General features: G+C 38.9%; 2 protein-coding genes across 2 annotated transcripts; both read right to left on the reverse strand.

Moving 5' to 3' along the window:
- Positions 1-794: 794 nt before the first annotated feature.
- Positions 795-7,375, reverse strand: LOC128601484 (zinc finger protein OZF-like). Its single transcript, XM_053614725.1, has 6 exons — positions 7,274-7,375; positions 6,839-6,941; positions 5,981-6,113; positions 5,723-5,815; positions 4,732-4,848; positions 795-2,802 (listed from the first exon to the last, which is right to left on the reverse strand). The coding sequence occupies exons 2-6, from the start codon at positions 6,905-6,907 to the stop codon at positions 1,646-1,648; spliced, it is 1,569 nt and encodes a 522-aa protein (XP_053470700.1). The 5' UTR covers positions 6,908-6,941; positions 7,274-7,375; the 3' UTR covers positions 795-1,645.
- Positions 7,376-8,278: 903 nt separating this feature from the next.
- LOC128601617 (zinc finger protein 585A-like) lies at positions 8,279-26,216 on the reverse strand. The gene is made up of 11 exons (XM_053614924.1): positions 26,061-26,216; positions 25,680-25,785; positions 24,841-24,973; positions 24,583-24,690; positions 23,562-23,681; positions 18,876-19,855; positions 15,666-15,812; positions 14,808-14,940; positions 14,594-14,680; positions 13,704-13,823; positions 8,279-9,896 (listed from the first exon to the last, which is right to left on the reverse strand). Exons 2-11 carry the CDS (start codon positions 25,749-25,751, stop codon positions 8,662-8,664), a joined length of 3,135 nt encoding a protein of 1,044 aa, XP_053470899.1. The 5' UTR covers positions 25,752-25,785; positions 26,061-26,216; the 3' UTR covers positions 8,279-8,661.
- Between the last annotated feature and the right edge of the window lie 266 nt (positions 26,217-26,482).

Below are 26,482 nucleotides of genomic sequence, written 5' to 3' on the forward strand. Positions count from 1 at the left end.
GTTGCACTCAGATGTATTGGTGCCAGTCCCAATTTACTGGGCCAAGTATTTTAATTCTGGTGCACAAGCGAGAGCCTTGATTGGCCAGTTCTGGCTTGAATTAGAGGGGAAAGGTTGCACCTAGATTTCGCTGATGGAACTCAAGACTCTGGACGGACATGTTGCAATAAATCAATTGAGGCTATTTCAAAATATACATCATTTGCATTTTTAGGGGGTCCTTGGACTCTGGGAGCACAAGGCGGTTGCCTACCTTTGCGTAGTGCTAGAGTGTGCTGGAATGACAGCCCCATGTTGGAAAGGTTTAATACATAATACTTTTTTGTTGTTAACTTTTGTTAAATGTTACCAGCTGTTTTAATCACTCAAAATATGTTCAAGTCTTGATTTCTCTGAATTCCCCAGTGGGAAAAAAAAAAGAAACAGTGAAGGAATTTGTAATGGTTTTAAAGGTTATAATGAGAATTGTACTGGTTTTAATGGAAACTGTAATGGTATCTGTGGGTCACTACTGGTAATTTGTTGCGTTCTATTGGCGGCATGTTATGTATAGTGGATAAGGACCAATAATTGTAATGGTTTTAATGGTTTGTTGGTAATATTTGTAGTGGAAACCATTATCATTTCTGTTATTGTTTCTATTGGGGGTTTTTCAGCAGGGTTATTAACAAATTTAAATAAATAGTGTAACACTCTAGATAGACCATTAATATTTGGATTTATAAAACAAACATTTACTTACTTTTACATCTCCCTTTCATAAAAATCCATGTTTTCATCTTGTTGCTGTGGTACTGATTTGATCAGCTTGTTTATTTAATAGTGAAACAATTTTCTACTGATATAAATGAGCAAGCAGGGAAAATTTTCTGCTTTCACTTCTTCAAAGCTCTTCTTTAAAGTTTAATAAGAATAATACCATGGAGCACCTCTTCAATTTTCCCTTTGCTCACTTTGTGGCCATTCCGGATCAGTGTCAAATTGGTACACAAACTGCTGATAGGGACTCAGCTGTGACCTCAATCCCATCACACACACCCTGTGAACTGGACTGGGTGATGTATTTAACAATCAGGTCCTCCATTATTAAAATGCAATAGCAATTCACCAGTTCTCTTTATGACTTCTCGTTATATTTTAAAGCATGTATGCATAAACAAGATACTTTAAGTTACATTACTTCTTCCCAGTGTCACACTGCTTTGGATACAGTAGTAAGAAAAGTTGGGCCCCACTGGCCACATTACCCGTTCTGTTAATTTGGGAAGTGAAAAAGAAGTAAACTCTGCAGCAAACTATCTGAATATTGCAGTCACTTCATACTTGATTAACTTAAATATTTGGACACCCTTCTATGTCAGTACTTAGTAACACCCTCTTTCCAGGCACCACAGTTTGAAAACAATTTTAATAGCCATTTTTGTCATTCCTAAATGCTGTAATTCCTACACAATTTGGATGTGTACACCCCTAAAATTAAGCTGAAAGTCTGCACTTTCATAGTCATTATTTAATATCGACTCCAATATACTGTGGTAAACAGCTAAAATAATAATTACTTCGTCAATGTCCAAATATTTATTGACCTGACTGTACATATCTACATACCTTAACCAAATCATGGTTACTATTGTAAAGAGTTTATTTAATCATTGTTGGAGCACTTGTGTATGTTAAATGCTCCTGAATATGTAAATCTCCGTCCACACTGCAAGCACTGAATTGGTTTCTGTGCTGTGTGAATGCGCTGATGTTCTTGTAAACTACTCCTTTGACTAAAACTCTTACCACACTCTGAGCAGTGATACGGCTTTTCTCCTGTGTGAACGCGCTCGTGTCTTCGTAGTTCACTCATTTGAATAAAACTCTTTCCACACTGTAAGCAGAAATATGGTTTTACTCCTGTGTGAATGCGCTGGTGTTTTTGTAGATTACTCAAGCGACTAAAGCTCTTCTCACATTCCGTGCAGTGATACGGCTTTTCTCCTGTGTGAATGCGCTGGTGTATTTGTAGTTCACTCTGTCGAATAAAGCTCTTTCTACACTGTAAGCAGAAATATGGTTTTACTCCTGTGTGAATGTACTGGTGTATTTGAAGATCATTCAGTCGAGTAAAGCTCTTCCCACACTCCATGCAGGAATATGGTTTTTCACCTGTGTGAATGCGCTGGTGTTCTTGTAGAGTACTCCTTTGACTAAAGCTCTTCCCACATTCTGAGCAGTGATATGGTTTTTCTCCTGTGTGAATGCGCTGGTGTCTGCCTAGTTCACTCTTTCGACTAAAACTCGTTCCACACTCTAAGCACGAATACGGCTTTTCTCCTGTGTGAATGCGCTGGTGTTCTTGTAGATTACTTTGTTGAGTAAAGCTTTTCCCACATTCAGAGCAGTGATACGGTTTTTCTCCTGTGTGCATATGCAAGTGTGCTTGAAGAGTACTCCGGTGAGTAAAACTCTTATCACAATCTGAGCAGTGATATGGTTTTTCTCCTGTGTGAATGCGCTGGTGTTGACTGAGATAACGTCGGTGAGTAAAACTCTTCCCACACTGTGAGCAGGGATAGACTCCTTTCTGCGTTTGTTTATTAGAGGAGTTACTGTTGAGTGTAACGGAGGCTGTTTGCGGAATACTGGAGCTTATTGTAGTGATATGCTCCACGTCTTTTAACTCTCCTGATTGTAGCAGTCTCTCATATTCCTCATAGTGGTATTTTCTGATGTGTTTGTGGAGGTGAATTTGAGATGTACAGGAAAGTGAACATTGAGAGCAGGAGAAGACTTGTACCTGGGCATCATCCATGTCTGGAGCAGAAAATAAACAGTATTAGAAACTCATTGTAGAAAATAGTTAAAGTATTTTTAGAAAATAAAAAATGAAAGTAACCAATGCTCTATAAATTACAAATGAGGCAATGACAAATACAACTTCTGGTGAAGATGTACAAAGAATGGATAACCGAGTCACACAGCACAAAACTAAAATGTAAATATTAGATGCAAGATATGCTCTTATAATCTTTTTTATAGTAGACTGTAAAGGATCCCATCAAGGCCACAAGAAAAATGGGATTTACATAGAGTAAGGTAGAGGTAAGTTCTGGTAGCCCTACTAGACTAACTATGCCACATGATGCAATACACCTGGGATAATGTGTAGGTCAATTTTTAAAGAATATCTTTCTGAATAATGCACAGACTGAAAAAAGGAAAATGTTCATTTCTGTTAAATATTTACTATAAGAACATAATATACATCCACACAGCATATTAAATATTATATAAATATACATGGAAGAACTCTTCTTTTTCTAATCTATTTAGTATCATCATATCTTTATCCATGAAACAGATTAACGGTTACAAACTTCTGAGTGGAAAAATAGGGACAACTCCTTTAAAGGGAACCCCGACTATGAAGACTCGTATGGCTTATTAGGTAAACGCTGGCATCCGCTATACAAAAACATTTTAAAAATTAAATAAATGTAAAAATATCCTTGCACCCGTAGGCCGCCATTGCCGTTTACATCGCAATGCATTCTGGGTAGTGACGTCAAATGGTTGCAAAGGTCTTGATTCTCCAGCGACCCTACAGCGATATAAACATGTCTTCAGCCTTTTTAATTTGAACCCGAGCGTAACATAAACGAGGAGGCTAATATAGAAGACATTACTCAAAATGTACATCCAAATGAAGATGATCAGAGAGGTGAGGAGACAAGAGTGGGGCAAAATCTATGGTGTCTGTGTAGCAACTGCACGTCTATGCCAACCAAGAGCATTTGTTGTTCAAGGTAAGCACATGGATTAAACTATCGTTTTATGATGAATAATGTCAATAATTTTAGAGATTATCAGCTTTATTATCTCGCCATCGTATACATTATCCTGTTAAAATTCCGACGGCTCGCCAGCACGCTGTCGCCATGTTATGAGCAAATTTACGCTATCTACACAGTTTCTCTGTGTACAAAGGTACTCATATCTTTGGAAAGCTAAAATCCTTGTGATTCGATTGTATCTCAGAAAGGTTTATATCAATCACAACACCAGCTACAATCAACATCTCAGTCGGACCACCAACATACAAACAAACAAACATTTACACACTTACAAAATGGAGGCAACTCGCCTCATATAAAGCCTCTTACTAATCCACTGATCTGTAACATCCTGACAAAAACTTGTATTGTTACACCGGTAAAGATCCACACAATCCAATTATGTAAAAATATTTAGTCTACCTTTCAAAAGAGACCAAAACCATGCATGTACTCCATTGTGTCTTTTCAGTATCATTCAGAATGTAATGGGACACATTCATAATGGTGGTCACACTCTTGACCTGATACTAACATACAGATTAAATATAGAAAATATAGTCACATATCCGCAGTCTGAAGCTATCTCAGACCATTATCTAATCTCATTTAAATTGCGTATTGATCATAATATTTACACCTTGCCACGCTACCGTGTCAAACATATATTCACGTCACCTACTGCACAGAGTTTTATCAATAACCTCCCAGAGACATCAGCTATGATAAATATCAGTGAATATTTATCAGATATTTTGATAATTTGTCTCTTGCTCATTAGAGACAAATTGAGACATTTAAAATCTATATTCTGAATTTATATATTTCTATAAAGCTGCTTTGGGACAATGTCCACTGTTAAAAGCGCAATACAAATAAAACTGAATTGAGTTGAAGTGTGTTACTCAACCCCAGTCTGTCCTTGTATGGAGCTTATCTTCCTCTTCAGACTCTTCTTTTATATGCTTCCTTTCAAATCCTCCATTATTTTGGTCTACATCTTCCACAGAGTTTGATGTCGCAGCACCTGAAATTCCAAGATTTACATTTACTCAAGTAAAACTGAAGAACAAGAGGGAAACCAGTGCTGAAGGACTGGTCCAGTCACAAATAAAGACTAGTTAAGACTTCAAAAAATTATTCATAGGGGTGTAACAATACACAATTCAATTCAATTCATAATACTGGGTTCTTGTTTTGATATATTCAGAATATTTTAAACAAAATAATATTGATATTCAAATAAAAATTAATAAATAAATAAAAGTCATATAGGTTCACTATACCTGAAAAATTAATACATAAATGTACAAATTCTTCCAAAAATTTGATTGCATAAACAAAGTCTATAACCTGGGAAACAGGAAAATGATCAACTGAAACATAATTAGCTCTGCAGCAGTGCCCGAGGTGTCATTTTAACTGGAAATAGAGCTGCAAAGTTGGCTGAAATTCCCAAATTCTTTTTCAGGCACTGAAGATCGCAGATGCATGGGGCTGATTTCATTTGAAAACTACTGAAGAGATCTTTTATGGTTATAATGTGGTGGTGTAACTGTATAACATAACATCATCAGTAGTTTTGATCCCGAGATATCAGTCACTATTCAAGTGCAGATTATTCCCTTATTAGTAACGGTGCGGACTCTACAAGAAAGAATGTGATCACGTGACCAGTATGCTCTCTATATACAGTATTTTAACTCTAATGGATCTGCAGATTGGGACCTCTGGTGTTCAAACATTGCAATTGCATGAGTCAAAATTAATAGAATACTAATATCACACATTTCCACAACGCAGATCACCACATTTTTCTATCTCGGAGCATTGTGTCATGTATTGTTACACCCCTAGTTATTGAGTTTCAGTCTGGACCGTAATACACCCTGTTGCCTTACAGAGATCGTCTTTATCTTCAGCTTCTTCCTTTTTCACATGATTCTGTAGGTCCACAGGTGTGATGTGTCCCACAGAGTCTGGTGTCGCTTCACCTGAAATTTCATTCACTGAATTTAAATGTTTTAATTTAACTCAAAAAAATGAAGTACAAAATATAAATGGGGAAAATTAAGTGATGTGGTTCATTCACAAATTAGAATAGACTAAAAATTATTACTGAATATTAGACTGGATTGTAATGTGCCATGGTGACTTACAGAAATATTCTTCATCTACAGTTTCTTCCTTTTTTACATGTTTCTGAAGGTTCACACAGGTGATGTGTTCTACAGAGTCTGATGTTGCTCCATCTGAAGATGTATATTTTTCTGTCTGCACATCCCCACAAAGCTGATGAACAAAGAGTAATAATACTTATTTACAAAAGAAAGTCGATTAAGCAATATTGCATGAGCAAACGTGCTGTTATACAGAATATCAGCACGGCTGTGATTCGGCCGTAGACACGAGGCTACAGGTAATCACAGCAGTGCTGATATTCAGTACAGCAGTACAACTGCGAGTGTGATCTTGCTTTTATGTGACAGTTTTCTTAATAAGAAATTAATATCAAGTAACTAACATTTCAGACACAATATGGCCAAATATTGGTTTATTTTTGCTCCGTCAATGGAAATAATTCCCAAAACAGCCACAGCTAGATAGAGCTTTCCATGTTGCCGTGTAACACACAGACTAACTGACAGCCTGTAGTAAGTGTAGTAACAGTTTCAGTGTAATGATCTACTGCTAGATTTGTAATTTATGCAGCAAACACAGATAAGTGGAGTGATACACACAGTGAAATGTCCCAGTGCCGTTATACTAAATATCAGCACTCTTGGAATGTCACTTGACCAATCAAATTAGGACTGAAACTAACTGTGGTATAACATAACATATAGTCCATGAGGATACTGAAGAGATGATAATAACATGGTTTACTTGATTAGTAGGAGAGCATGCAACCTACCAAGGATGGAAGCTGATTAAGAGAAGAACATTCACACAGTCAGGTGAATCTCTTAGTTATTAAAAATGTTATGTTTAATTGCACACATATAGATAACTGTTACCTGTGAGTCAGTAGGACCAGGAGTGTGGGGTTTTCTGGAAGAACACGGTCGTATCCCTGCTGATTCCATTATAAGGTCTTATTATGAGGTCTAAATGGTGTTTCTGGAAAAAGAGGCTCTGATCATAAGCATTGCCCACTGTAATCTAAAATACTTAATGTAAATCATGAAGCATTCATTTAAAATAAAACTGGGAGAATAAAAAATGATTTAATACGCCACTGTATCATTCTCTCTGTACTGACTTCGAAGGTTTGGGATTCAGTCACTAACTATTAGCCGAGCAGCTCAGCTAGTTAAACTTACCTCAGGTCTTAAAGTAGAACATAGTGAACATCCTCAAATACAGACACAGTAACAAGCTTGTTTTAAAATCGATCAAATCTGTTATTGTATATAAACCAGTCAAGAATATTTTCATGTAGAAAAGATTACCTCAGTGACAAAGATCCATCGTTCAATCAGGGCTGAAAAAACCTAATATCCTCTTCTTTTGTTGTGAGTTTACAGCGCTTTAATTTCTTCTTCTTTGAAGTTTTACTGGCGGCTGATAAACCAGGTTTTTTGGTGCATTACCGCCACCACCTGGATAGGAGCAACGACAGTAGGTATCAACAAAGAAAGAAAAATAGGGGATGGGATATATATAAAACTTAAATCCTGTTAAAAGCCTGTTACTCTTAGGTAATTTAATAATGCAGTATATACTTTACCTTGTCCTTAACCACTTTTTAGTAGACTTTGCATTGTAATGTTGATTACACCCATATTGAGTAGCTCTTCTTTAAGTTCAGATCTTCCATTTTCATATGCTGTACAGTGAAGGAACACATGTTCCACCGTCTCTGCTTGGCTGCAATATATGCATCGTCCTGTTTCATGTTTTCCTATTATAAATAGTGACTGATTTAGACCTGATTGTCCTATTCTAAGATGAGTAATAACTGTGCCCTCTTTTGGTTTATTATAGACTATCCTCTCTGTATTAACATGCTTTTGAATACTCTATATTTGCCTTCCCTTGAGTTCTCTGTCCCATTTCTATTGCCATTTCATTTTAATACATGCTTTACTCTCATTTTTACTTAATGGGACCTGAATATCAATATTCCGGTGTCTTAAAGCTTGTTTAGCCAACAGATCAACACTTTCATTGCCCTCCACTCCCACATGTGTTGGTACCCATAAAAATGACAGGATTTTCTGCATGTTGTGGATTCTGAATAAACTTGTAAGAATTTCATATATTATATCTTGTCTTGATTGTGCACTTGAGAGGTACAGCGCCTCCTGCTGGAGCATTCTGTTAATCAAAATAAAACAATATACGTCTTGAGAACAGGAGCCGCTTCAGAAGCGCTCACTCCTGCTGGATCTCCCTCCCTGTCCGCGGGCTTCAAAATAAAATTCACACAGTGTTGAGTTTTTTTGTTAACTTTTAATAAATGTTACCAGCTGTTTTAATCACCCAAAATATGTTCATGTCCTGATTCCTCTGAAATATTTACAAAGTTAAATAAAAGGTGTAACATTCTAGATATATGTTTAGTTTTGGATAACCTATATAAAACAAACAAAATTTTTGTCTTAATTTTACATTTCTCTTGAATAAAAACCCATGTTTGTACGTTGCTGCTGTGTTCATCCTGATTTGATCAGTTTGTTTATATATGTAAATTTGTTGTTGGTGTATGAAACTACTTTTTTGATTAAAACTCTTCCCGTACTTAGAGCACTCTTACAACTTTTTTCCTGTGTGAATGCGCTGATCTTTATCTGTACACATCTTCCTACAGTATGAGAAGTTGTACATTCTTTTCTCCTTAGTGAATTCGTTGGTGTTGCTGAAGATTTCTTTTTTGGGAAAAGCTCTTCCCACACACTGAGCACTGATATGGCTTTTCTCCCGTGTGAATACGCTGGTGTGCTTGTAGATTACACTGTTGAGTAAAGCTCTTCCCGCACTCAGAGCAGTGATACGGCTTTTCTCCTGTGTGAATGCGCTGGTGTGTTTGTAGATGACTCTGTCGAATAAAACTCTTCCCACACTCAGAGCAGTGATATGGCTTTTCTCCTCTGTGAATGCGCTGGTGTATTAGTAGATCACTCTGTCGAAAAAAACTCTTTGTACACTCTGAGCAGGAATACAGCTTTTCTCCTGTGTGAATGCGCTGGTGTCTTTGTAGTTCACTCCGTCGAATAAAACTCTTTCCACACTCTAAGCAGGAATATGGCTTTTCTCCTGTGTGAATGCGCTGGTGTTCTTGTAGATGATTCTGTCGAATAAAGCTCTTCCCACACTCTAAGCAGTGATACGGCTTTTCTCCTGTGTGAATACGCTGGTGTATTTGTAGTTCACTCTGCCGATTAAAGCTCTTCCCACATTCTGAGCAGTGATGCAGCTTTTCTCCTGTGTGAATGCGCTGGTGTGTTTGTAGTACACACTGTAGAATAAAACTCTTTCCACACTCTAAGCAGGAATAACGTTTTTTTTCTGTGTGAATGCGCTGGTGTATTTGTAGATGACTCTGTCGATTAAAGCTCTTCCCACACTGTGAGCAGTGATACGGCTTTTCTCCTGTGTGAATGAGCTGGTGTCTTTGTAGTACACTCTGTCGATTAAAGCTTTTCCCACACTGTGAGCAGTGATAGGGTTTTTCTCCTGTGTGAATGCGCTGGTGTGTTTGTAGATTACTCTGTTGAATAAAACTCTTCCCACACTCTGAGCAGTGATAGGGTTTTTCTCCTGTGTGAATGCGCTGGTGTTGTCTGAGAGAACTCCGCTGAGTAAAACTCTTGCCACACTGTGAGCAGGGATAGACTTTTTTCTGCATTTGTTTATTAGAGGAGTTACTGTTGAGTGTAATGGAGGTTGTTTGCTGAATACTGGAGCTTACTGGGGTGGTATGGTTCACGTCTTTTAACTCTCCTGATCGTAGCAGTTTCTCATATTCCTCATAGTGGTATCTTCTGATGTGTTTGTGGAGGTTAATTTGAGATGAACAGGAAAGTGAACACTGGGAGCAGGAGAAGACTTGTGCCTGGGCATCATCCATGTCTGGAGCAGAAAATGAACAGTATTAGTATTAAACTCATTGTGAAAATATTTAAACTATTTTTTAGAAAAAAGAATGAATGTAATCAAGGCTCTAAAAATTACAAATGAGGCAATGACAAATATAACTTCTGGTGAATATGTGCAGAGAATGGATAACCAAGTTACACAGCGCAAAACTAAAATGTAAACATTAGAGGCAAGACATCCTCTTACAATCTTTTTTTTAGTAGATTCTAAGGGATCCCAACAAGGCCACGAGAAAAAACAGGATTTACATAGAGTAAGGTAGAGGTAAGTTCTGGTAGCCTTACTAGAGTAAATATGCCACATGATGTTATACACCTGAGATAATGTGTAGGTCGATCAAAAGTTGCTACACAGACGTACATCATTAAAACTAGACATGGGCTATATCACCAAAAATGTTATCATGATAAAGTCTTCTATGATCAATTGATCGATCTAAAAAATTATCACAATATAGAATTTCATAATACTAACAGCTTATAAAGAATATCTTTCAAAATAATGCAGACTGAGCAAATGTCCATTACTGTTTAAAATTTTAAAATATTTAGAACATATATACATCCACACCGTATATTAAATATTCTATAAATCTACATGGAAGAATCCTTCTTTCTCCACTATATTTAGTGGCATCATATATTTAGCCATGAAATAGATTAAAGGTTACAACCTTTCATGTGGAAAAATAGGGACAACCCCAGCCCCAGTAAAAATAAAGTAAATTTTTTGCTGCATTTAAACAACTTTCCTGCTTCTATGGATTTATTATTGTATTATCTCAACAACAGCTATAATCAGACAAGAGTGATCATTTGATGTTGTATGGATTATTTAATAGAAAAAAAAGTTTAGGTTGACCTTGTTTTATTTTTAAGTAAAAAACTTTAAATATATCATTGTGGCAGCAGGGGCATGGTCGAGCATCAGCTGTGAACAGAAAGGAGACGGGCTGAAACGGCAGGTAATGTATGATGATTCTCATGAATGCCTTATTATGGCCAGTTTATTTATGTGTGTCTCTTTGTGCTTTCAGTAACTGCTGTAACCAGACCTGTGCAACGAGCAGCAGCTATGATTCAAAGCACTCACACAGGAGCAGGCCAAGATGAGCTAGCTGTCACTCCAGAAGCTGCAGCAGCCCAGGACCTCTCCAGCTGTGTCCCCTACCACTGTGCGGCTCATCAAGATGGCCTCCACAGATGATCTGGAGGCCTTCTTGGAGCTCTTTGAGTATGCATGGACACAGTTGGAGTATTCCAGAATAAAGAGGGTGGTCTTACAGTGCGTCACAGCATCTGAGGGACTTCTGTCCCCGGTGGTTGATGGCAGAGGAGCAGAACACAGAGCTGTTCATCGAGCTGGTGGTACTGGAGCAATTCGTCACTCAACTCCTGACAGGAACTGCGGAGTGGGTACAGTGCTATAGGCCCGCATCCCTGGATGAAGCCATGCAGCTGGCGGAGGATCACCTGTCAGCAGTTCCTGTTCCAGGTGTCCTTGGTCTTTCTCACTCTGTCTCTCTTCTCCCCTCCTATCCCCTGAAACCAGCACCCTGGGTCATGTTCCCATCTTCCCTTTACCCTCCCCTGCCTTTCTTCCCAAGCTCAGTCTTTCTCTCAACAGGGGAAATATCTCGTGCCCACCATAGCTGGGGCAAAGTCCGGGCAGGTGTGTTGGCACTGCGTGGAAGCCATGAATTTCCAGGATCAGTGTTTCTGCATGGAAATGGGAACTTTGATCCGGATCCCTGATGCACCCCCACCCTGATCCAGCAGCAATGTACCACATACCGGTGAGTATACAAGAGAGTACACATAAGGCTTTGCTGGACTCTACTGGCACATACCCTACCTCATTTAAGCAGGCCTGGGTTACCCCACTGCTTAAAAAACCATCACTTAACCCTGCTGCGGTTGACAACTACAGACCTGTTTCCCTCCTCCCTTTTCTTTCCAAAACTCTTGAAAGAGCTGTTTTTAATCAACTCTCCAATTTTCTCACACAGAACAACCTACTGGACACCATGCAGTCTGGCTTCAAGAGCAATCACTCCACGGTGACTGTTCTGCTTTCCGTCACTGAAGCTTTACGACTAGCAAAAGCAACCTCTACATCATCGGTCCTCATCCTACTCAACCTCTCTGATGCTTTCGACACTGTGAACCATCAGATCCTCCTGTGAACTCTCTCCAGCCTGGGCATCACCGGAACGGTTCTGCACTGGGTGGAATCCTAACTCTCAGACAGATCCTTCAAGGTATCGTGGAGGGGAGGTATTTCTGAAACTCAGCAACTCACAACTGGCGTTCCACAGGGGTCAGTTCTGGGTCCACTGCTCTTTTCCATCTACACTACATCTCTAGGGCAGGTGATTGAGTCTCATGGCTTCTCATACCACTGCTATGCTGACGACACCCAGCTCTATTTGTCCTTCCAGCCTGACGATCCATCCGTCTCTGCACGTATCTCTGCTTGCCTGTTGGACATCTCGGTCTTTCATGAGGGAAAACCACCTTAAGCTCAACCTGGAAAAATCTGAGCTTCTCGTCATCCCAGCCTGTCCCTCAATCAACCACAACCTCAATGTACAGCTAGGCTCAACCACACTCAAGCCAACCAGGACGGCCAGGAACCTTGGGGTGATTCTTGATGACGGCTTGACATTTACAGACCACATCTCAACAACTGCACGGTCCTGTAGGTTCATCCTGTACAATATCAAGAAAATCAGACCCTACCTCACCGAACTACTAGTCCAGGCTCTTGTTATCTCAAAACTGGACTATTGCAACTCACTACTCTCAGGCCTCCCAGCCAGCTCCATCAAACCCCTTCAAATGATTTAGAATGCAGCAGCATGCCTCATCTTCAACCAGCCCAAGAGAACCCATGTCACACCCCTCTTCATCTCCCTCCACTGGCTTCCTGTAGCTGCCTGCAACAAATTCAAGGCCTTGATGCTCACCTACAAGACCTAGTCTGGAATAGCACCCTCCTACCTTAACTCTCTCCTGAAGGCTTACGTTCCCTCACGCAATCTGTGATCATTCAACGACCGATGCTTAGTAGTACCTACTCAGCGTGGCTCAAGGTCCCTTTCAAGAACATTCAAACTAACTGTTCCTCAGTGGTGAAATGAACTTCCAACCTCAATCTGGACCACAGAATCTCTCACCATCTTCACAAAACAGCTAAAGACCCACCTCTTCCATGAACACCTAACCAACCCATAAAAAACAAAACAAAACAAAACAAAAAAAACTCTGGCACTTACACCTATACTCTGCGCACTTTACTTCTTCTGGAACTCGATTAATGGGTCTTGTATGGTAGCACTACTTGTATTGTTCTCTGCTTGATATATAGCTTTGCGTGTATTTTCTCAATTGTAAGTCGTTTTGGATAAAAGCGTCTGCTAAATGAAGAAATATAATGTAAATGTAGAATAACGTGTGTTTAGGGTTATTGACCTACTTTCTCTTGAGATTCAGTTCATGGACAGATGTCCAGCAGGATGGTGAAAGCTTGGGATCCCATACATCCTGTGTTATACCGAGTGAACTGACTGAAAGGCAACAATAAACTGCCAGCTGTCTGACTGCCTCACAGCTACCACTGCTGCTAAAGGTCTTCTGGATGTGGAAGACACATGAATTCACACATGATACAGGCGGTCTTTCCTGATTGGGAGCTCGCATGACAATGAATGTTGATATTAGTAAATTGCATAGTATAGCAAGAGTTTGAATGAGAATGAAAGTGACATTGTTACTCAACCCCAATTTGTCCTTGTATGGAGGTTGTCTTCATCTTCAGACTCTTCCTTTTTTACATGCTTCCTTTCATATTCTCCATTATTTTGGTCTACATCTTCCACAGAGTTTGATGTCCAAGCACCTGAAATTCCAAGATTTACATTTCAATACTGTCAATCAAGTAAAACTATAAAGTGTATAAAACTATGAAGGACTGGTCCAGTCACAAATAAATCCTAGTGAAGACTTCAAAAAATTATTTATAGGGGTGTAACCATAAACGATTTGATTCAATTCATTATACTGGGTTCACGTTTTTATATTCTCAGAATATTTTAAAGAAAATTTGAATGGAGAAATACTATAACTGAAAAGAGTACTACTGTTTTTTAATTCTGAATCATAAACAATGCAAAACAAAGTGCATTTTGTCTTACAAACAAAAGATTTAATATTGTAAAACAAATGTACTACAGATTTCCCATGCCTTAATACTAAATACATAAATGTATTAATTCTCACAAAAATTTGATTGCATAAGCCAGTCCCTTCAGGATTTTGCAATTGCAGAACCTTACACAAAATCAAGCAAACGCTGCAATATTCAGAAGAGCTTGCATTTTTTTTAAAATTACTGCAGATTTTGGCCAAGACATGTTAATGTGACGTCATCACAATGAGTGTTCAGTCAAAGCCCTAAACTAAAAGGACTCATTTACCAAAAAAAAAATCACGGCGAAAGCCAATTTCACTTTTGCCAATTCAAACATGATTAATTGAATGCTGATATCACACATTTCCATAACACATATCACTATACTTTTGCATCCTGATGCGATGCATGTGTCATGTATAGTTACACCCCTAGTTATTGAGTTCCAGTCTGGACCGTAATATACCCTGTTGTCTTACAGAGATAGTCTTTATCTTCAGGTTCTTCCTTTTTCACATGATTCTGTAAGTCCACAGGTGTGATGTGCCCCACAAAGACTGGTGTCGCTTTAAAAAAGTGAAATACAAAATATAAATGAGGAAAAGACAGTGATGTGGTTCATTCACAAATTAGATTAGACTAAAAATTATTACTGAATATTAGACTGGACTGTAATGTGCCATGTTGACTTACAGAAGTATTCTTCATCTACGGTTTCTTCCTTTTTTACATGTTTCTGAAGGTTCACACAGGTGATGTGTTCTACAGAGCCTGATGTCCCTCCATCTGAAGATGTATATTTTTCTGTCTGCACATCCCCACAAAGCTGATGAACAAAGAGTAATAATACTTATTTACAAAAGAAAGTCGATTAAGCAATATTGCATGAGCAAAAGTGCTGTTATACAGAATATCGGCACAGCTGTGATTTGGCCGTAGACACGAGGCTGCAGGTAATCACAGCAGTGCCGATATTCAGTACAGCAGTACGACTGCGAGTGTGATCTTGCTTTTATGTGACAGTTTTCTTAATAAGAAATTAATATCAAGTAACTAACATTTCAGACACAATATGGCCAAATATTGGTTTATTTTTGCTGTCAATGGAAATAATTCCCAAAACAGCCACAGCTAGATAGAGCTTTCCATGTTGCCGTGTAACACACAGACTAACTGACAGCCTATAGTAAGTGTAGTAACAGTTTCAATGTAATGATCTACTGCTAGATTTGTAATTTATGCAGCAAACACAGATAAGTGGAGTGATACACACAGTGAAATGTCCCAGTGCCGTTATAATAAATATCAGCACTCTTGGAATGTCACTTGACCAATCAAAGTAGTGGACTGAAACGAACTGTGGTATAACATAACATACAGTCCATGAGGATACTGAAGAGACGATAATAACATGGTTTACTTGATTAGTAGGAGAGCACGCAACCTACCAAGGATGGAAGCTGATTAAGAGAAGAACATTCACACAGTCAGGTGAATCTCTTAGTTATTAAAAATGTTATGTTTAATTGCACACATATAGATAACTGTTACCTGTGAGTCAGTGGGACCAGGAGTGTGTGGAGGTTTTCTAGAAGAACACGGTCGTATCCCTGCTGATTCCATTATAAGTCTTATTATGAGGTCTAAATGCTGTTTCTGGAAAAGGAGGCTCTGATCATAAGCATAACCCGCTGTAATCTAAAATACTTCATGTAAATTATGAAGCTTTCATTTACAAGAAAACTAGGAGAATAAAAATGATTTAATACGCCACTGTATCATTCTCTCTGTACTGCACTTCGAAGGTTTGGGATTCAGTCACTAACTATTAGCCGAGCAGCTCAGCTAGTTAAACTTACCTCAGGTTTTAAAGTAGAACATAGTGAACATCCTCAAATACAGACACAGTAACAAGCTTGTTTTTAAAATCGATCAAATCTGTTACTGTATATAAACCAGTCAGGAATATTTTCATGTAGAAAAGATTACCTCAATGAGAAATAAAATTAAAATAAACCGTAAAAAAAAAAAACACGAAAAACCGCCTATCCTCTTCTTCTGTTGTGAGATATGAGATGAGTTTACAGCGCCTCCTGCTGGAGAATTCTGTTAATAAAAATGTATCGATATACAGTACAGTTCGAGAACACAGGCGTGTTGACACAAACATGTTTATAAATATGTTATAAAATATCGTGAATATAATCAATTTTTGTAATATTACATGGAAATACACGTTTTTACTGCAAACATGTTCTTTTAGAAGGAATCAAAGTTTTTTAAAATCAGGTTGAAAACATCATTTGATTGTATTTTTATTGCAGTGAAGTAAGAAAAGTAATATTGCGTTTCTGATTCAGGAGTTGTCTGATGAGGTCATACTACTTTACCGCTAGGTGGCGATAGTGACTGCAAAGAAGCGTGGAATTAACGTAAAGAAGTAGACCACCGGCAATGGCGAATGAATGTTGGGCGTGTCTTGTACCTAGTAGGGGGCGTGGTTTGTAATCCTGCAGGACGCAGTCGGATACGCTTGATAACAGCGTCGCTCACTCATGCTGGATCAGTATAAAATTCATACACTGACACCAACATGTTGAAACACTTTAATACATAATACTTTTTAGTTAACTTTTGATAAATGTTACCAGCTGCTTTTAATCATCCAAAATATGTTCATATCCTGATACCACTGAATTATTTACAAATTAAAATAAAAGGTGTAAGATTTTAGATAGGCATTTAATTTTCAGATCTTTTACACAAACAAATAAACATTTGTTTACTTTTACATCACCCTTTCATAAAAACCCATGTTTTTACCTTGTTGCTGTGGTCATCCTGATTTGATCAGTTTGATTGGTTAATAATTAAACATAATTTTTACTGATATAAATGAGCAAGCAGGGAATATTTTCTGTCTTCACTTCTTCAAAGCTCTTCTTTAAAGTTTAATAACAATAATATCATGGAGCACCTCTGCAATTTTTCCCTTTGCTCACTTTGTGGCCATTTGGGATCAGTGTCAAATTTGTACACAAATTATTCAGCTGTGACCTCAGTCCCATCCCCTGTGAACTGGACTTGGTGGTGTATTTAGTAATCAGGTCCTCAATTATTAAAACGCAAGAGCAATTCACCAGTTCTCTTTATGACTTCTCGTTATATTTTAAAGCATTTATGTATAAAGAAGATACTTTAAGTTACATTACTTCTTCCCACATTATTAGACACAAAAACCAACTTCTCCGGCCAACAATTTGAACCTGAGTCTCTCACTGCTTTGGATACAGCAGTAAGAAAAGTTGGGCACCACTGGCCAAATCACCTGTTTTGTTAATTTTGGAAGTGAAAAGAAGTAAACTCTGCACTGCACAGTCACTTTATATTTAATGAAATTTTGGTCTTCTGTGATCCGCCACGCCTACTTAGGGCAGCTGTGGCTCAGGTGGTAGAACGGGTTGGCCACTAATCGTAAGGTTGGCGGTTCGATTCCCGGCCCACATGACTCCACATGCCGAAGTGTCCTTGGGCAAGATACTGAACCCCACCTTGTGCCTGATGGCAAGTTAGCGCCTTGCATAGCAGCTCTGCTACCATTGGTGTGTGAATGAGACAAAGTGCAAAACACTTCGGAAAAAGCGCTATATAAGTGCAGACCATTTACTTAGATCAAAAGGTGCAGCCTATTTGGTACCTCGAATAGTCAAGGCTACAGCAGGGGGAAAAGCTTTCTCTTACAAAGCCCCACCGTTATGGAACAGTCTTCCAAATAGTGTTCGGGACTCAGACACATTCTCAGTGTTTAAGTCTAGGCTGAAAGCATATTTGTTTATGGAAAGAGCTTACCATGCTTACTCAAGCTTACCATGAATAGACTTTCTTTTACGCAAAGTACAGTCTTATCCATTACAGGATAGTAAGCATACCTAAGAATCTCTCCCTCTCTTTACCTCCAAAGGTCCATTGATCCTGACTCTTTCTGAACTCCAGACCTGCCTGATCCATCCAGATGCTCTACGTTGAAGTCCCATGAAATAGTTTTGGACCTCCATTCCACATGGACATTCTCACTGTCTTTGCTGGAACTTCGGTTGCTGCTATGGCCTTAGGACTGCAATTACCAAATACAGTTTTGCACTTCACTAAAGGAGACCTGTAGTGAACAGTGGACTAGTTCAACAAACAGACTTCATGTAAAAACCATAATGACCTTTCTTTTACTTTTACACAATACGTTGTTACTCAGATGAGGACAGGTTCCCTTCTGAGTCTGGTTCCTCTCAAGGTTTCCTCTTCATATCATCTTAGGGAGTTTTTCCTCACCACCGGCTTGCTCAATAGGGATAAATTCACACACTTAAAATCTGTATCCTGTGTTTATATGTTTCTGTAAGGCTGCTTTGAGAAAATGTCCACTGTTAAAAAGCGCTATACAAATAAAATTGTGGTATCTTGTAAGTTTGGACATCCTCCTAAATCAGTACTTTTGCTCACACCTTTAATAGCCATTTTTGTACATATAAAAATGCTGGGATTCCTACACAATTCACCCAATTTGGATGTATATATACACCCCCAAAATAAAGCTGAAAGTCTGCACTTTTATGATCATTTAATATTGAATCCAATATACTGTGGTAAACAGCTAAAATAATAATTACTTCATCAATGTCCAAATATTTATTGACCTGACTGTACATATCTACATACCTTAAGCAAATCATGGTTACTATTGTAAAGACAGTTTATTTAATCATTATTGGAGCACTTGTGTATGTTAAATGCTCCTGAATATGTAAATCTCCGTCCACACTGCAAGCACTGAATTGGTTTCTGAGCTATGTGAATGTGCTGGTGTTGGATGAGATTACTATATCTAATAAAGGTCTTCCCACACTCTGAGCAGTGATACGGCTTTTGTCCTGTGTGAGTGTACTGGTGTATTTGGAGATCATTCAGTCGAGTAAAGCTCTTTCCACACTCTAAACAGGAATATGGTTTTACTCCTGTGTGAATGCGCTGGTGTTCTTGTAGATTGCTCATTCGACTAAAGCTCTTCCCACATTCTGAGCAGTGATACGGTTTTTCTCCTGTGTGAATGTGCTGGTGTCTTCGTAGTTCACTCTTTCGAATAAAACCCTTTCCACACTCTAAGCAAGAATATGGTTTTTCTCCTGTGTGAATGTGCTGGTGTTCTTGTAGAGTACACCTTCGAATAAAGCTTTTCCCACATTCTGAGCAGTGATACGGTTTTTCTCCTGTGTGAATATGCAAGTGTACTTGAAGATGACTCAGTTGATTAAAACTCTTGCCACACTGTGAGCAGGAATATGGCTTTTCTCCTGTGTGAATGCGCTGGTGTTGTCTGAGATGACGCTGGTCAATAAAACTCTTCCCACACTGTGAGCAGTGATGCGGCTTTTCCCCTGTGTGAATGCGCTGGTGTTGTTGTAGATTACTGCGGTGAGTAAAGCTTTTCCCACACTGTGAACAGGGATAGACTTCTTTCTGCATTTGTTTATTAGAGGAGTTCCTGTTGAGTGTAATGGAGGATGTTTGCTGAATATCGGAGCTTATTGTTGTGATACGCGCCACGTCTTTTAACTCTCCTGATTGTAGCAGTCTCTCACATTCCTCATAGTGGTATCTTCTGATGTGTTTGTGGAGGTTAATTTGAGATGAACAGGAAAGTGAACACTGGGAGCAGGAGAAGACTTGTACCTGGGCATCATCCATGTCTGGAGCAGAAAATGAACATTATTAGTATTAAACTCATTTTGAAAATAGTTAAACTATTTTTTAGAAAAAACAAACCAAGGCTCTATAAATCACAAATGAGGCATTGACAAATATAGCTTCTGGTAAAGATGTACAGAAAATGGCTAAACAAGTCACACAGCACAAAACTAAAATGTAAACATTAGAGGCAAGACATCCTCATATAACTTTTATAACAGATTGTAAGGGATCCCAACAAGGCCACAAGAAAAATGGGATTTGGTTGAGGTAAGTTATGGTAGCCCTACTAAGCTAACTTCACAGAAGTACGTCAGTAAAACTAGAGCTGGACAATACTCGGATAATAATGTTATCTTGACAAAGTCTTCTATATGGTTTGAGCACTTAGATAATTTCATAACACTGCATTATTTATAAAGATCATCTTTAAAAACTGATAGACTGAAAAAAGGAAAATGTTTATTTCTGTTATATACTTACTATAAGAACATATATATCCACACAGCATATTAAATATTATATAAACCTACATGGAAGAACTCGTCTTTCTCTAATGTATTTAGTTCCATCGTATCTTTATCTATGAAATAGATTAACGGTTACAAACTTCCAAGTGGAAAAATAGGGACTCCTTTAAAAAATAATAGTTGCTTGACTGATCGTGATTGATCGTGCCTCTGTTAGCCTAGTTTGTCTAATGGCCTAATTATGATAAAGCTAATATTTTTAGTAAATCATATTCATATTCAGGACCATATCCTGTCTCACATTTAGACATGTATTTAAAGTCTCATGTTTACAGGCAAACTCCATCTTCAATTCATCTCCCAGTTGAAGCGTAGCATGTAGCATGCAGTGGCCACTTCGGGTGCACCAATATGGTGCGTTACGTGGTACCGCGGTATTGCCTGATGCTGCTGACCTGAAGAGAGGGCTCTGGAAACAGTGTGTGAGGCTGCAGAAGCAAGCCAGCATCAGCGCTAGGCTAAAGGCTGACCCAAGCCGTCCGGCTCTACCATCCATTCTCCTCTCCAATGTTCGCTCTCTTGAGAATAAACTAGAATTATTCCGACTGCAGCTAACGACCCAGCATGAAATCAGGGACTGCTGTGTTTTCATTTTTATGGAAACATGGCTCAACGACAGCATTCCGGACACAGCCATTCAGCTAGCCGGGCTAACCGCACATCACGCCAACAGGATAGCAGCACTGCCCAGTAAAACTCATGGCGGTAGTCTGTGTGTTTACATGAACAACAAATGGTGCACAAATGCCATCGTGGTTTCAAGCTACTGTTTGTCACCCGTGGAGTTTATGACTGAAATGCCGACCATATTACCTGACCAGAGAGTTTACCACTCTGCTCATTGTCGCAGTGTACAATTCACCCAGTGTTAATGCCAAGGAAGCACTAAGTGAACTCTACGGGGCTATCAGTAATTTTCAAACAGCGCACCCCGATGGCTTTTTCATTGGGGCCAGAGATTTTAAACAGGCAAATCTGAAATCACTGTTGCCAAAATTCCACCAGCATGTTGATTTTGCAACCCGTGCTACAAATATTTTAGACCTTGTTTACACTAATATTCACGGTGCTTACAAGGCTGCACCTTGCCACCACCATGACCACATCTCTATTGATAATCCCAGCATACAGACCACTTCTGAAATGTGCCAAACCTGTTTTGAAACAGGTAAGAACCTGTTCTGAGGGAGCCATCTCAGCACTTCAGGACTGTTTTGAGCACACAGACTGGAATATGTTCAGAGAGGCTGCTACATACCACAACAACAGATTTGGAGGAATAAACAGCATTAGTGACTGCCAGCATCAGCAAGTGCATAGATGATCTGACTTCCTTCAAGACAATCAACACACATGCAAACCAGAAACCGTGGATGACTGCTGAAGTGTGCTCATTGTTGAAAACCCAAGACTCTGCCCTCAGGTCTGACAACAAGCAGCCCTCCACACAGCAAGGGCCAATCTGGCCTGGGTCATCAGAGAGGCAAAGTGCAACTACACAGAAAGAAACCACAGTCACTTCACAAACACCAAGGACACAAGGCATATGTGGCATGGCATTCAGGCCATCATAGACTACAAAGCTACACCACCTGTCTGTGATGAGGACATCTCACTCCCAGACACCCTTAATGATTTCTATGTATGGTTCGAAGCACTGAACACCCCCGACTCCCACAGACCAAGTACTTCATCTGTCTGCAGTAGATGTGAGGAAAACTCTGTCCAGAGTCAACCCACGGAAAGCTTGCTGATGACACTACAGTTGTGGGCCACATCAGCAACAATGATGAGTCAGCGCACAGGGAGGAGGTGAACCAGCTCACAGAATGTTGTAGAGATAACAATATATCACCAAGAAACTCAGAGAGTTTCTTGGTGTGCACTTGACTGAGGACCTCTCCTGACCTCTCAACATCACCTGCCTAGTCAAGGTGGCCTCCACTTCCTGTGGAGGTTGAAGAGAGCCAAACTCCACCCTCCCATCCTCACCTTCTTCTACAGAGGGACAATAGAGAGCATCCTGTCCAGCTGTCTCACCATGTGGTACAGGAAGTTCACAACCTCCAACTGCAAGATCCTACAGCAGATTGTGAAGACAGCTGAAAAGATCATCTGGGTCTCTTTACCCACCATCAACACCTCATTCAACAACCACTGCATCTGCAAAGCCACCCGTACTGCGGACGACCCCTCTCATGGACTCCTCACCCTCCTACCATCTGCACAGGAGCATCCGTGCCACTACTAGCAGACTCCGTAACAGTTTCTTCCCTGAGGCAGTCAGATTACTCAACACCTTGCTGCCTCCCAATGCTCACCTGGGCTAGTCAAACAACTAACTAAATATGACTCAGTACCATTGCACACCACACTTCCATATTATGGAACAAATTTTTGCTGCACTTGTGCTGATACACTACACAGTAGTTTACAGCCAATGTTTTGTACATTTATTTTCCTGTGTACTTATTGTCCAGTTCTTTGTTGTCTTGCACTCATCTCATGCTGTGTATATGTACTTTATGTAGCATTGCGTACTGTTCGGTGTTGCACCATGGTCCTGAAGAAAGATGTGTTCCAATGTATACAAACTATGTACAGGAATGACAATAAAAACCCTTTTGCCTTGACTCTTAGCAAGCTAAACAGAAGCTAGTTTAGAGGCTGGTCACAGTGGGCTCAAAAACAAGCAAAAATTCTTAAGCACACATTTTATCATTCTAAACCAATAAAGCAAGTATCAAAAATAGCCAAATGGACTAGATACAATACCTCAAACAGAAGTGTTCTCAAATAAGTGAAGTGTAAAAACTGAAAGACAGTGGTGAAGACAGCTGTATAGCTGACATGACCTTCAACATCACCACACCTCACCTTCCTTACAAGCATGAAAACATGTCTTCTCTTCAGCAGGATGGTGAAAGCTTGGCATACCATACATCCTGTTATATCAAGTGAACTAACTGAAAGGCAACAATAAACTGCCAGCTGTCTGACTGCCTCACAGTTACCACTGTTGCTAAAGATCATCTGGATGTGGAGGACACTTGATTTCACACAGGATACAGGAGGTCTTTCCTGATTGGGAGCTTGCATGACAAGAAGCGTTGATATTAATAAACTGTACAGTATAGCAAGAGTTTGAATAAGAATGAACGTGTCAATGTTACTCAACCCCAGTCTGTCCTTGTATAGAAATTGTCGTCAACTTCAGATTCTTCCTCTTTTATACACTTCCATTCAAACCCTCCATTATTTTGGTTTACATCTTCCACAGATTTTGATGTCCCAGCACCTGAAATTCCAAGATTTACAATTATATACTGTCAACGCAAGAAAATCTATAAAGAACAAGAGGGAAACCAGTGCTGAAGGACTGCTCCAGTCACAAACAAAGCCTAGTTAAGATTTCAAATAGTTATTCATGGGGGTGTAACAATACACAATTAAATTCAATTAATGAGACTGGGTTCATGTTTTGATGTATTCAGAATATTTCAAACAAAATAATATTAATATTGTAGCAAAAATGAATGACTAAATAAATGACTAAAATAAATACATAATATAGGTTCAAAATACCTTAAAAATTAATAAATAAATGTATAAATTAATCAAAAATTTTGATTGTATAAACAAAGTCTATAACCTGGGAAACAGGAAAATGATCAATTGAAACATAATTAGCTCTGCAGCAGCGCCCGAGGTGTCATTTTAGCCAGAAATAGAGCTCCAAAGTTGGCTGAAATTCCCAAATTCTTTTTCAGGCACCGAAGATCGCAGATGCACGGAGCTGGTTTCATTTGAAAACTACTGAAGTGATCTTTTATGGTTATAATGTGGTGGTGTAACTGTATAAAATATAATGTGTGTCAGTAGTTGTGATCCAGAACTATGTCACTTTTCAAGTGTAGATGATTCCCGACTTGGTAACGCTGCACTCTCCAAGAAAGAACATGATCATGTGACCAGTATGATCTCTATATACAGTATTTTAGCTCTAAGGGCTCTGCAGATTGGGACCACTGGTGTTCAAACGGTGCAATTGCATGTGTCATAACTAATACAATGCCGATATCACACATTTCCACAAAGCAGATCATCACATTTTTGTATCCCGATTCATCGTCTCGTGCATTGTTACACCCCTAGTTATTGAGTTCCAGTCTGGACCATAATACACCCTGTTGTCTTACAGAGATAATCTTTATCTTCAGCTTCTTCCTTTTTCACATGATTCTGTAGGTCCACAGGTGTGATATGTCCCACAGAGACTGGTGTTGCTTTACCTGAAATTCCATTAACTGAAATTAAATGTTTTAATTTAACTCAAAAAATTGAAGTACAAACTATAAATGGGGAAAAGTCAGTGATGTGGTTTAATAACAAATTAGATTAGACTAAAAATTATTACTGAATATTAGACTGGATTGTAATGTGCCATGTTGACTTACAGAAGTATTCTTCATCTACGGTTTCTTCCTTTTTTACATGTTTCTGAAGGTTCACACAGGTGATGTGTTCTACAGAGCCTGATGTCCCTCCATCTGAAGATGTATATTTTTCTGTCTGCACATCCCCAAAAAGCTAATGAACAAAGAGTAATCATACTTATTTACAAAAGAAAGTCGATTAAGCAATATTGCATGAGCAAAAGTGCTGTTATACAGAATATCGGCACGGCTGTGATTCGGCCGTAGACACGAGGCTGCAGGTAATCACAGCAGTGCCGATATTCAGTACAGCAGTACAACTGCGAGTGTGATCTTGCTTTTATGTGACAGTTTTCTTAATAAGAAATTAATATCAAGTAACTAACATTTCAGACACAATTTGGCCAAATATTGGTTTATTTTTACTGTCAATGGAAATAATTCCCAAAACAGCCACAGCTAGATAGAGCTTTCCATGTTGCCATGTAACACACAGATTAACTGACAGCCTGTAGTAAGTGTAGTAACAGTTTCAATGTAATGATCTACTGCTAGATTTGTAATTTATGCAGCAAACACAGATAAGTGGAGTGAAACACACAGTGAAATGTCCCAGTGCTGTTATACTAAATATCAGCACTAATCAAATTAGTGGACTGAAACTAACTGTGGTATAACACAACATATAGTCCAAGAGGATACTAAAGAGACGATAATAACATGGTTTACTTGATTAGTAGGAGAGCATGCAACCTACCAAGGATGGAAGCTGATTAAGAGAAGAACATTCACACAGTCAGGTGAATCTCTTCGTTATTAAAACTGTCATGTTTAATTGCGCACATATAGATAACTGTTACCTGTGAGTCAGTGGGACCAGGAGTGTGTGGAGGTTTTCTAGAAGAACACGGTCGTACCCTTGCTGATTCCATTATAAGGTCTTATTATGAGGTCTAAATGCTGTTTCTGGAAAAGGAGGCTCTGATCATAAGCATAACCCACTGTAATCTAAAACATTTCATGTAAATTATGAAGCTTTCATTTAAAATAAAATTGGGAGAATAAAAATGATTTAATACACCACTGTATCATTCTCTCTGTACTGCACTTCGAAGGTTTGGGATTCAGTCACTAACTATTAGCCGAGCAGCTCAGCTAGTTAAACTTACTTCAGGTTTTAAAGTAGAACATAGTAATTGTATATAAACCAGTCAAGAATATTTTCATGTAGAAAAGATTACCTCAGTAAGTCAAAAACCTCTTCTTCCTTTGTTGTGAGTTTACAGTGTCTCCTTCTTCTTCAGTTTTATTGGCGGATGGTAATCCAGGTTTTTGGTGCATTACCGCCACCAACTGGACAGGAGCAGTGAACGTAGGTATAAAAAAGGAAGTATATCTCAAACTAAAATCCTGTTATAAAAGCCTGTTAATCTTAGATAATTGCAGAGCAATTCCAGCGTCATGGACGTGACATTTACAGTCAAAACTTGAAATCTAAATTCTCAGAGAATGTATTTATTATAATTTATATTTCCCTAAACCCCTGACAATAGAGTCCAGACATCAGATAAATATCCGTCTATACACGTTTTCTATTTTAGATGAGGGAAATAAACCTGCGTTGCGGACGTGACAAAAAAAAGACAAGTTTTTTGGGGACAAC

This window comes from Ictalurus furcatus, chromosome 25, assembly GCF_023375685.1.
Source record: "Ictalurus furcatus strain D&B chromosome 25, Billie_1.0, whole genome shotgun sequence".
NCBI lineage: Eukaryota > Metazoa > Chordata > Actinopteri > Siluriformes > Ictaluridae > Ictalurus > Ictalurus furcatus.

Bases quoted from the DNA above. Each gene is read 5' to 3' on its own strand.
- LOC128601617 (XM_053614924.1), bottom strand. From the start codon at position 25,751: ATGGAATCAGCAAGGGTACGACCGTGTTCTTCTAGAAAACCTCCACAC. The intron at 24,974-25,679 runs GTAACAGTTATC...TTTGTTCATTAG, and splicing joins CTGGTCCCACTGACTCACAG to CTTTTTGGGGATGTGCAGAC. The intron at 15,813-18,875 runs AATGATTAAATA...GAAGTATTTTAG, and splicing joins ACATACACAAGTGCTCCAAT to ATTACAGCGGGTTATGCTTA.
- LOC128601484 (XM_053614725.1), bottom strand. From the start codon at position 6,907: ATGGAATCAGCAGGGATACGACCGTGTTCTTCCAGAAAACCCCACACT. The intron at 6,114-6,838 runs GTAACAGTTATC...TTTGTTCATCAG, and splicing joins CTGGTCCTACTGACTCACAG to CTTTGTGGGGATGTGCAGAC. The intron at 5,816-5,980 runs GTAAGTCACCAT...ATGAAATTTCAG, and splicing joins TGTAGATGAAGAATATTTCT to GTGAAGCGACACCAGACTCT.